General features: G+C 35.7%; 1 protein-coding gene across 4 annotated transcripts in view; it reads left to right on the top strand.

Annotated features, from left to right (window-relative positions):
* Positions 1-12,233, top strand: part of ANKRD28 (ankyrin repeat domain 28) — a 120,615-nt gene that overhangs the window by 60,999 nt on the left and 47,383 nt on the right. For all 4 annotated transcript variants that reach the window (XM_058831009.1, XM_058831008.1, XM_058831006.1 and 1 more), the window contains one exon: positions 7,868-7,946. In XM_058831009.1, the coding sequence (XP_058686992.1) occupies positions 7,868-7,946 (79 nt within the window). The remainder of the gene's footprint in view (positions 1-7,867; positions 7,947-12,233) is intronic.

The following is a 12,233-nucleotide window of genomic DNA, read 5'->3' as shown; positions in this document are numbered from 1 at the left end:
TTTGTGTGTCAGGGCTTCAAACAATTACACCTGAATGATGTTTGGTACCTAATTGTTGTGATGTGAGACAACATCTGAAGTTAACTCTTTTAATGAAAAATCTGGAATGGTGTTGTTTAACAAGATAAATTGTTCTGAGCATCCAGTTCCTTTTTTGCTAATTTTTTTTTTAGTGTAGTATCAACTTATATTTCCCACTTCGCTGAGTTTCTATGGACATTAAAGTTTGGGATTCAGTAAAGGTGAAACCAGCAAATTTTCTCCTGTCCTCTTCCTGTCAAGTTGTTCTACTCCATGCTAAAGTTAAAGACTAGATTGTCTTTTACACAAGAGTAATTTGGCATCTGATATTTTTTGTACAAGTTTTATAAAAAGTATTTCCTGGTGTTATTTAAAAAAAATACTAGAAAGATACAAATGAGCTATCTTACTTGTTTCTAAAAAGGAATTTTTAATAAGTGGTTGAATGTAATTGAATGTTCCAATATAATGTCACTATCATACATACATACATGCATGCATACATGTGTACAGTGCATATAAAATGATGTTTTTTTTCTGTGCAAACTTAATTTTAAGTTATTCCCACCAGACTGTAATTTCTAAAAAGCCTGAACACTAAAAACAAATCTTCAATGTGCTTTTTGTTTATAGGTTTTCATATTGTGTATGAACTGTAGGCAGTGGTTCAGTAAGGATAGAGATTTTATCCATTTTAGGTTTATTATTTTACTTGAGTCATTAGCTGAATGGGAAGTAAATTATTTTCCAGGGATTTTAGTGCTGTTCCGTGAACTTGAGCTTAAATTCAGTCACAAAAATTCCATTTTAAAAACACCCAGAGACATCATGCTAAATGAGGATGCTTTTGGAACTGCCAAGTATGTCCATACAGCAAAGCCATGCAATGTGAATTCTTCCTTACCTCCTTCTTGGTGTGGATTCTCATTCATGTGCGTGCAATGTGGAATGGTGTGCAAACAGATAATGTCATTCTTCTCTTCTCTAGATAAAGGTAAAACTCAAATGTTTGACTTTTTACTGTAAAATTTGAAATATTCCCCAGGTTTCATGTTAGGAAAGAAATTTGATTACCTGGGATGTTCCAATGATGAGAAAATGAAAGGACAGTTTGGTATTGAAATGCATTATATTTGGTCACTTGGTCATTGTTTTTATAGATTCTAAAACTCCAGCCTGGCATAAGTGATACTTCCCCCCTGCCCGTTTTAGGTTTTCACCATGACAGATAACTTATTTTCCAGGAGAAGGAGGTTTCCACACCAAGGTTCACTGTGTTGCTCTAATTCATTCATTTCTCATGGTGGAAATGTGAATATATCTTGATAGTTTTTACAGCCAAACTTCTTAGCCAATTATGACCACCATAAGTAATGAAATCAGAATAGATTAGATCTTTTCATTGCTGTAGTTTTTAATGGCACTCAGCATGGGTTTCCCTCTTTTGCTTGTTCCCTTCACCCAGACTCAAGTTAAATTTCTGTCTTGTTTCTGAAACACGCCCATATGCAAGATCTGACCATTTGCAGTTGCTGAGGGATTTTGATGTTTGGAAAATCAGATTTTGGATTGGAAAGTTAGTGTCTCCTTTACAATTATATGGCTTCTAGTAATTTCTTCTAACATTCTACAAGTATGGTGCTTCATGGTTGTTTTGTGAGTCAGTGTAGATCTATTCAAAATTGTCGTAACATGTGATTTTATTTTTAATTATTGTTCCTTGTGACAATTTAGAAAACTGTGAGCCTGTGCTCTGGAGGAATGCAGGTGTTTAGAATGACTTATGTTCAGGTAAACTCTTGGTTTGTCATAAAATGGTGCTCTGGTGACATTTTTCCAGGCTACTTTGTAGTTCTTTTCTGACCTATCTTTTTTTGTAGTCTGCAGCTGCTGTCCAGGTTTTTTAAGGCCTCCATAAACTCACAGTGCCACAAATGGTAGTCATGAATATATGAATTTGTGTTTTATTCCATGGTGTGCCAGTTTTTATTATTGTTGTTATTATTATCATTGTCATTATTATCAGCTAGAAATAAGTAAAGAACATGCACTATTAAGCTGCTACTGAAGATCTTAACTAGAAACAGCAGTGGGGTTTGGCAGATTATGGCTGATGTCACCCTTGTTGCTAAAACCACTTCTTTTCTTCTACAAGATAAGGTCTTTCAAGTCAGTGGTCACGCTGTCTTAATGAGCAAGAGGGCAAAGATTCCTCCCTAGTTTTCTGTGATTGTTTGAAGGTCTAGATTTGCTCTGCCCTCCTTGATAGATGGCATGAAGAGGACATGTCCTGAAATTTTATGAGTAATGATAAAGTCTTACTAGTGAAAGTTTAATACCGGGCTTTCAAAAATGTTTCTTGCAGAGGCAGTGCAAGTGTTCATACAAAGAGAAATGTGACAATTAGTTCAAGAAATTAATGCAGCCAGTATGACAAATCTAATAATTTCAACTAAAATGTATCTATTTCATGCCTTCAGAGGATACTTTATGGTTAGCCATGTAATATGTATTGTTTTTGTGGATACTGTCGTGCTGTCTTCATATTTTAAGCATGCAGGAGACCATTTGTGTAACATTAGCCTGCTCTCTATATTGGATATACATCTTAATTTGTGGAGAAAATAGAGGTCTGCTTCCAAAATGTATGTCAAATGAAATTACTTAGAAATTTGTTTATTTTTGGCAATGCAAAGTTCTGAGAATTGACTTAAAAGTACAAGAAAAAATCCAAAGAAATAGCAGATGAATTGAAGTTAAGGTAGAGTAGGGATACAGTGTTGATTTCTTCACACAAGTCTTGAAAGACTATTACTTAATCTTTTTCTTCTAGTTTCAATTCACTAATTTTCAGATGCTAGCTATGTATTTTTAAGGCACAGTTGTGATTGAACATATTTTGAAAGAGTTGGTCCTCATCTCTGGAATCAAATACCTAAAGTAAACTTCTAAGAAGTTTAAAGTTGGAATGTAAAGGCCAAATATCTACATGTGTTCTTTATTTTTTATATAGGTACAAAAAATTTAGTTAGAGTAGACAGTTATTCCACCAGAGGAAATTATTATTTTAAAAACTGTAGCAAAATTTGTAACTGAAATTTGTTGTTCTCTTGACTCTCAGGAGCAGCACTGGGACTTCCCACTGTGATACTGGACACTATCAAAGAATTGGAAATACTTTGTAATCATTTTTTAGACATTTTCCAGTGAACTCAGGAGTTACACATCATCCTTGTTGAAAAGTCTCTCTAAACTAACTGAAAAATACACTAATATTTAAGCCCAGTTTCACTTAATAGGAATGTTTGTTAAAGCTACTGCAGAGTATACTGGAATTGAAACCTGTTCAAGATTTGTGATCGTGTATTTCGGGTTGATTTCTACCAGGAACAGATGGCACTAGAAGCAGACAGATGACAAGTCATACAGCACAAAGCACCTATTACATGATATTTTGTAAGCATGATCGTGAAATAATGAGAGTATATAAAGTGTTACTGCAAAATTTGGTTTTGAAGAGCAGATAGCTAAAGAGGACTTTTTATGAAGGGAGAAGCTGCATTTTTAAAAAAATGCTTTAATTCAAAGATTCCAGATCAGTGGATGTTGAACTGTTTGAAGGGCAAATTGAAGTTATATTCTAATGTACTCTTGGGGGGAGTCACAGGCTGGTTATGGCAATCTTACTGGATATGCACGGGATGAGAGCTTTGCCTTTAAGGCATCTAGCTCCTTAAAACTCACTGTAGTTTTATGTGGTTATTCTCAATCAGTTACTGAGATAGAAACCAAACCAGGAATAAATTGTTTTATCTCAAAGGACACTTACTCAAGGGATGCTTTAAAAAGAGGTAGGTTTGAAACCTGCGTCTTTAAATTAGCATAGATTTGTCCATTGCCAAAGTTTTGATCCATGAAATAAGCAATGAAGCAATTAAAGCTTGTGGGCTAGGTCAAAAGAAACAAAGGTGACATTGCCATTGTTCTAGGTTAGACTTTCTGAAGAAGCTCACAGTGCCACTATCCATGTTGCTTCATTTCAAATTTAGTTTTGGCAGGGTCATAAGGTCTTCTCCTATGCATTTCTCATGTTGCCATCTTATGCAAACTCCTGTGTAGATGAAATGCTTGGGAAACTTGATAAATGGAAGTACTGGGAATGGCAGAGCTATACGTTTTTCATGTAATGCAACCCAAAGACACATACAGATATGATGCTGGGGCTTTTGTGATGCAGAACTACCATTCTGAAAACTGATTCCTTAAGAACTGAGCCCATTTATTGCTTTTTAGTTTAATGATAGTACTGAGAAATATCTGGAATTAAACTTGAGAGTTTCTTATTGGGAATATAAATTCCTTTGTTTTTTCCACTGGAAACAAGTTTTAAAAAGTTGAAAGATCTCTTTCAACTATGGAAAACCTGCTTAATACGATCAGTGTGATCTGTGTCCTTACTACCATTACAGCTGATTTAGAGTTGTAATAACTTGCTTTGCAGATTTTTGAACTGGAAAGTGAAGGTGCCACAACTCTTGGTTTTCTGTGTTGTCAGATACTACTGCAATGCTGCAGTACTTGGAATTAAATAGTACCAACAGTGTTAGATTTTACATTCTGTATAGCAGGGACTGTTATGTACAAAATCCCTTCTCTATTGAAATTTTTCTTTTAGTGTCATTTAAATTTATGAAATTAAAGGAAGAATATTAGGGCCAGTATTTATATTAGTATGACAATACCAGTGCTGCAAGATGTCAGCTTCCAAAGTTCTTTGTTAAGGCTGAAAGCTTTCTCAGTATTATTTAAAGTAGTCCTTTTTACGCAGCAGTTTGTATTTGCAGATGAAATTTGTTCATCAGATGATTACTTTTTAAATAAAAAGTAGTTGATTTGTTCAGCAGTACTTTAGTAGAACATAAAATACAGAATTGTCTTTAATTTTATTCAGATTTCGTTTATTAAAATTCATTCATTAAATGTAAGTCTTCAAATGAAGCAAAATGAGAATTTTCATTCAGTGGAAGTAAAAACTACTTCATGAGAGGTTGCTGAATGCAGCATTTCTGCTTTTTTTAACAGGTTCTGAAAACCGGGTTTTTAAATGCTAAACAAAAAACTTTTGCACAGAGATGTTAAATTAAAGAAAACAAACAGGTTTGGAAGCATCAAAAAAATGCCAGCTGTGAAACCAGAGGGGAAAGAAAGGCCAGAGCTTCTGTCAAAGCACCCTCAGCATGTAGAATATTTGTGGTCTGTAGATACCCTGGGGCTTGGGATTGTTGAAATTCCAATCTCTGGAGCTGACCCAGAATGTGACACGCCCTGAGTATCCCAGCAGTGCTGCCCTGGTGCTGCAGAGAGCAGGGACATCTCCAGCCTCCTGCCTAGGTATGCTCCCAGTTTGTGCTCTCTGCTGCAGAACTGGGAGTTGGGCTTTGAGTGTTTTCAATTTGTCAGCTTAAGAGCAGCAAAACTGAAATATTTGCATGGCTGTAAACTCGCAGGTTGGAAACAGGAGTTATGGAGTGGAAATGTTGCTTGTCTTTGAGCTGTTTTTATGTTTGGTGGTTTCAGGATGAGTTTTCATTAACAGAGATTGGATTGTTTTGAGAAGTATGTCTGAAATTCATCAGAAGTTTGGACCATGAATGTTTCAGGAAAATGTGTTTGTGGCTTGGTGATTAATGTATTTCTAGATAAACACTTCCCTTCTGTCCACCGTTTTATTGGAAGATTTCTGATTCCTTCTGTCACATTGGTTAGTAGTCTGATTTCTGTCACTGAGACATTAAAACCCCAAAACAAGACAAAGTCACCAAGAACACAAGCGTGATGAACATTTTTATAATAATGAGTTTCGCCCTTTGAGTGGGAAACGCAGTTTTTCTCATGTTCCTGTGTAAATGCTGTGTCTACGGAAGAATGTGCTCACGGGCCATCTTATTTTCTGTAATTCTATGATGAAATTACAGGCAGTATGCTATCATAGTGATTCTTATGTGTTCCTTAATCTCTAGTTTATAGGCTCTTTAGCATTATCAAAAAGGCTTCAATGCTAGCTACCTATAGGAGCTCTGTTCTCCATACTGGAGGAATGAAAAGAGATTTCCATTGCTGGCTGGTCTTTACTCTCTTTCAGCTGGGGAAGTAAGTTTATTACTTGAATTGCTTTTCTTTTTCCTTTGTGTTTCTAGTATTTTCCCTTTCCTTTTTGTTTGGTTTGGGGGGTGGGGGGGTTGCTTTGTTTTGTTTGGCTTTGGTTTTGTTTTTTGGGGGGAGTGGTGTTTGGTTTTTTTCTCTTTTTTTTAAAGTTGGTTGGTTTTTTTTTCAAAATAGCAAGACCTTAGTGGCAGGGGCCTGTCTATTTTTATCCTAGATGTATAAGCTGCATTTGAGACATCTTGGCAAGAAATTAGCGAGGTACTATGTGGTGTTAGCGATAAGTGTAGCATTGATTCCTTAGGGTGCATCAGTGTTAGGTTTGCACTGCTCAATTTGGAACTTCTTGTGTGTAATTCAGAAATTTTTTTTAGGAAACATTGCTAATATGGTGAACTGTGTAGCTTTGACTTTTTTCTGAGCAGGGATTATGCAGAGAGTAGGTGATTTTTTTTAGAGGGGGTAGTTTGAATGCTCTGAATTCTGAAGTTGTCCTTTATATTTCAGAAGAACTTCTTAGGTCTCAGCTCCAGTTTTGCTATAAGATCTTTCCTACCATGAATTCTAATTTTATTCTTACGTGATCGTGGCTCTCAAGTCAGGATTCACTAAATAAGATTATTCTAGCAAGGGAGAAGCATGCTTTTTACAATAAAATGTCAATAAAAAATGTGTGTTAATTTTATGATAGTCGTGACATCACAGTTGAATTAATAGAAATGTCTTGCCACTTAAAATTTCTTGCTGAATATAATCTTGGTCCCTCACCCCCAGTGTATTTGAAACTCTACTAAAAGGATCTAGATATTCAAGCAGAGCTTAGGCCAGAACCAGGATGCTGACTGATAATCTGTCTCTTTTCTGATTTCTCACCAGCCTTCCTTCAGAGAGCAAACTGGTTGGTTCTTGTTCATTTTCATCATTCACTGTGATGTGATCTTATTTTTCTGATTAAGCTATAAACTGGTGCAGGGAAATTGACACCAATCCTGAAATAGTTATGAGATATTTTGTGTTAACAGTTCAAAATAAAATCTTCATTGGTATATATTGTGCATGAATAAATAAGATCTCCTATGGGTACTTTCAGAAGAACCTTAGATTACCTTGAACTAATTAAAAGTACTGGGTATTACTTGCAGAGTGGGTTTTTGCAAAATAAATTTTACCTCTGTCTTCCCTGTGCTTATTTACAGTAAACTAAACAGTTGAAATTGGATTCCACTATTTTTGCCCTTACATGCACCAGCTTCTTTTTTATTTTCTATTAAAATAATAACTTCTGAAATTGCTTTAAACTTCAGAAAGAAAATGTTTCTCACTAATTGTTGCATATGACAATAGCACACTGTTTTTAACTGTGTAGGACAGACTTGAGTTATTGTCTCTGGAGACAAGTGAATGGTGATTTTTAACTGGTGGTTTAATCTAAAGATGTGATGAGCATCCTGTGTGTGTCAGGAAAACAGTGGTTGACTATGTAGGTGGTAAGAGCTCCTTATGGAGAAGCATGCTTGTCTTAGTAAATGTGACTGATATCTTCAGAGTAATTATGGGTTTTTTAAATATATAATGTATAATATTTGAAAAATGAACTTTTATGCAGTGTTTTTTCATAACATACAAAGTGCTAAACCATACTTTTTATTTGAAATAAAACCTTTTTTCCCCCCTCTTACCACAGGATAATGAGAAAAGGACCCCTTTACATGCTGCTGCCTATCTGGGAGATGCAGAAATTATTGAACTACTTATTTTATCTGGTATGTTCTGTTCCTGTTAATGGAAAACAAATAACTCTATGTACATCCAAAGAAGTATTTATGTATATCTTAGTCTATGTAGCTTTTATTGAGATATTTAATGTACTAGAAACTAAAGATGCTTGTACTGAAATTTTAGTTTCCAGACTTATTAGTGTTACAATACTGTGTAGTTCTGTAGTTCCGTTCTAAAATATTTTCTTGTCGAAAGCTTTCTCAGTTATAGCTATTTTTGTTTGTAGCTTGATCAGCTTTCAATAGTTCAACAGTAGTTTAAAGAAGTAACAGTGTGTAAGTGTGTAATGCAGGTGTTAGCAGCATTGCTTTCATTCTGAAATGCCCTTCAGAAAAGCAATTACGTTTGAACATAAAGATGCCATCCAGAGTTGGCTGTATTATTTTAAGTATCTCTGCCTGATTTAAATGCACAGAGTATAATTAGAACCAGCTGAAAATGTTAAAATCTCTTTTTTTTTTCCCTATTTATTTGTACTAAGAAAAAATCCAAGTTCTGTAAAACAGTGTACTTTGGGTCGATTTGTTGTTTTTTTAAAAAAAGGTAGAAAACTAAGAACCTAAACCAAAAACCTAAAGAACATCATGACTGAAGGACTGAATTTACTGTCTTTGATCTTGGAGAGACCTACCCATCAAGTAGCTTGAGGCTGAATTCGTAACACAGAGCTTCAAGCTTACATCGGAAGTTGAAAACTTGTAGCAGCCCCCCAGAACTACTTTAATCTTCAGTCTGCTTAATTGCACAGGTTACCTGTGCAAAGTTGGCTACTTCCACCACCCCCACCTCCCATCAACCCCTTACAACAAATTCTGCTTTAAGGAATTGCCACTTTTAGGAGTATAGGAGTCACTTTCAGACCTTCAACTGAATTTGCTAGGCATAATTTAATTTGTTATAATTTTAGTATGATGTAACATTTTCATTATGTATATTACTTGTACTCTCTCTATATAAGTATATATACATATCATAAATATATGTGGTGTCATATTAATTAATATATCTCTTGTATGGACATATTATATTAGTCACACTTTGTCCAGAAAAGTTCACTTTTGAAAAAGTACAAGGTTTGAAAATCTAAAAAAGTGCTGTTTTTCCCTGTCAAGAAGAAGGGCAAGTTCTGGTGACTCTGGAAAATATATAGTGACCCCTTTCATCAACTAACAATGTCATAAACTTTGCAAAGTTGTAGTCAGCTACTTCTGAGAGGAAATCTTCTGTCTGGTTTAGATGAACACAGTCTGTTTACCAGAACCATGATAGAATAAAATACCCCTTTCTTGGGCAAAGGGCCTATGGAAAGAGGGGAATTCTAGTTCAGATGGGAATGAAACAAGATCCTGACTGGGGGGAAGCGGTAGGAAAAGAAATATTAGTCCTGCCATTTGGGCAAATAGCCTGAGGTTAAACTTAAGGAAAAATGGAGAACAAAGAAGTGAGGTAAGAATCAGGACTGTACAAATAGTCCAAAGTTGAGCAGTTGCTTGGAGCAGAGGTTGTGGGTGCTGCAGTGTCTGCAGATTGTTCAGGGAGGATGTGAGGCATTGATATATCCCAGATAACATTTATTTAATGAAAATCAAAATTTGCTTACAACAAAAAAATTCATTAGATGTTGCAAATCAAAAGCTTTGAAAGCTGAGGTGGTGTCAGTCCAACCTTGCTGTGCTCATGGGCTGTGCTGTGGGGTGCAGTACCATGTAGTGCCTTGCAGGAGATGTACAGCCTCCTGAAAGCCCCAGAGGGAGGCTGCACTGGGAGTGAACTGGGGTGATGCAGAGAGGGCTGCACGGTAGGTGTGAGTTGTTGACACGTTTGTAAGTGAATGAAGAGGAGGGGCATCAATTACAGGGTTGAAGGTGATGTCTGAGTGTTCAGGCTGTTCAGTTTGCAAGGCTGTGCTGCACTTGGGCGCAAATCTATATATTACCTGCTTGCAAGCAGTAGTTTTAGGTGAGCCTTTTAAATCTTTAAAAAGTATTCACCAATTCCTCATTTCTGAATGCTGGATTTGAGATCTTTGCAGCTGGTGAAGTATGAGCACTCAGCTGTATCAGAAGTGCTGAGCCAGCTGCTTCTCAGAGAAATCAGGTCTAGGTGTCTAAAAAAAACACAAGCTATGATTTGTCTTTTAGTTCTCTTTACTTGAAAGAGTAGTTTCTCTTACTTGAAAGGTGGGGAACAGAGGTTAAGTGTATTTATCCTCTCCATTTCATAAAGATAAGGAAAATTCATCTGTTATGTTTCAGCTAGAAATCAAATCTCTCCTTTGAGACAGGTGTATAATATTACATTTTGTCATAATAGATGAGCATTAGGGAGCAAATAAAGAACATCTGTTACCCCAGCAAGGCTTGAAAACTGTTTGTTGTGTTGCAAGACCTCTTTTTTAAAACTGAGGAAAGTGGTTTGTTTAATAAATGGCATTTCTGTGCAACAAACTCTTCTGTGCAGTAAATTTGCATGTAAAAATTGGGTATGCATATGATAGGTTTAACTGACCTATTGTAGCATACCTGCAAAAGAGATTGGATTAAGTGTAGGCTACTTTCATCCTAACATTTCTCACCTTGTGAAAGCTTGTCTTTGCAACTTGTAATGTCCTCTAACATAGCTTTGCTGGAATGTTACTAGGAACCACTCTACAGTTTTCTTGCTGTGCAAACTGTTCTACAGACTGTTTGCTTTGATGTTTTTATTCTTTTCTTCAAATTGGACTTCAAAATTTCTGAGGCCAGTATTAATCTTTCCACTATTCAGTGGCTCTTACTTGATTTTTTCCTCATTATTCTCTGTTCTTAAAGTGTTATTATAGATTACTTACACATGTTTTATTTTTTTAAATTTGATTGGAATGTCTTTTTCATCCAGCTCCAGGGGATCCACATTGCTTTCAAATATGCATTGTGGATCACATATTGCAGTCACAATGGCTTTATATTGCTTTGTTACATACCTAAGTAACCCATGTTGCACATCCTGAATATATAACTGATTCAGCCTTTTTGCAGACTTTTTTTGAGTAAGTTTGCAGTCTCAAGAGCATCCTTACTTAGTTGTTGAATTCTTGCGATATTTTTCGACTAAATCTAAAGAGTGCTCTGTGTGCGTTCCTATTGTCTTTCACCTGGATAGGAATCTGAAGGTGATGGTTTGGATACAGGCTTCAAACATCAAAGAAAAGTGCTTTCTGACTCCTATTTTGGTCCTGGACATTAAATTGCCTTTTGGTTTTTATTTTGAGATACTGAACACTAATAAACTTGTCCCCTGAGCATATGAATGTCTTACCAACAGATTTTTCATACCACTGTGGTCTATGGAAGTCTAAATTTTCAAACAATCTCTCACTTTTGGGTTGTAGCTTGATAAGCAATTAGCAGTCCTAGATTTGGTGTGTAGGGAGGTGACCAGGAGGAGGCATGAAGATTATTTATAGCATCCAGAAAGATAGAACAGAAGTTTATATTTTAGTCACTTGAGAATCATCATTTTATAAGCATTTTCCTTTTTGTATTACTCTGGGAAGAGTAGTAACACTCATCACAGTTGTATTTTTATGACCTTTGTGCAGCTCTGCATCCTGATGCACAAATACGTCTGTCTGCTTTTCATAGTTGCACTGACTTTTAAGAGTGTAAGTGATGGCAAACTATTGAAAAGTAGAAAAGTATAATAGTTAAGTCTTAATTAACTGAATGTCCAGCTTTTTGTTCTTTCCAAGAAGTCCTGATTAAAAAAAAAAAACAAGCCCTTCTTTAAGTTCTGGGTTTGAGCTGTTCTGGAGAGGCTTCTTGCTTTATAAAAAAAAAAATCATTCTTTCCAGCTGTCCTGTGGTTTTTGATACCATCAGAGTCTACTGTGCCAGGAAGTGTCATGTGAAAAGCAGAACAGATTTGTGTGATCACTGAATGTATTCTTTTGATAACTAACGTTTTCCATTTATTTTCTAAAAATACTGTGGAGATGATTATTGCTTTCACTGAAATCAATGTAATTCACAAAAATCAACATTTGAATTGTCTGTTATTTTCTTCTGAATAGATTTAGTTACTATATTGCATTGATACTTAAACACTAACACAACACATTGCTGTTTGCTTGACCCAACATTTTCTCTGCATGAAGCTCTGTGTTACATGAGTGTGCTCAAACTCAATCTCATTAAGGTTTGGCAGCCCACGAGTTTTTGTTTCCTCTGGGTCAGCTGGAAAATGTAAGAGCCGTGCTGATGCTGGAAAACTGCCACTGTAGTAATAATAGA

The sequence above is a fragment of the Poecile atricapillus genome, chromosome 2, assembly GCF_030490865.1.
Source record: "Poecile atricapillus isolate bPoeAtr1 chromosome 2, bPoeAtr1.hap1, whole genome shotgun sequence".
Lineage (NCBI taxonomy): Eukaryota > Metazoa > Chordata > Aves > Passeriformes > Paridae > Poecile > Poecile atricapillus.
Note: the sequence above shows the minus strand (reverse complement) of the source record. Positions and strands in the feature narration are given on the sequence as shown.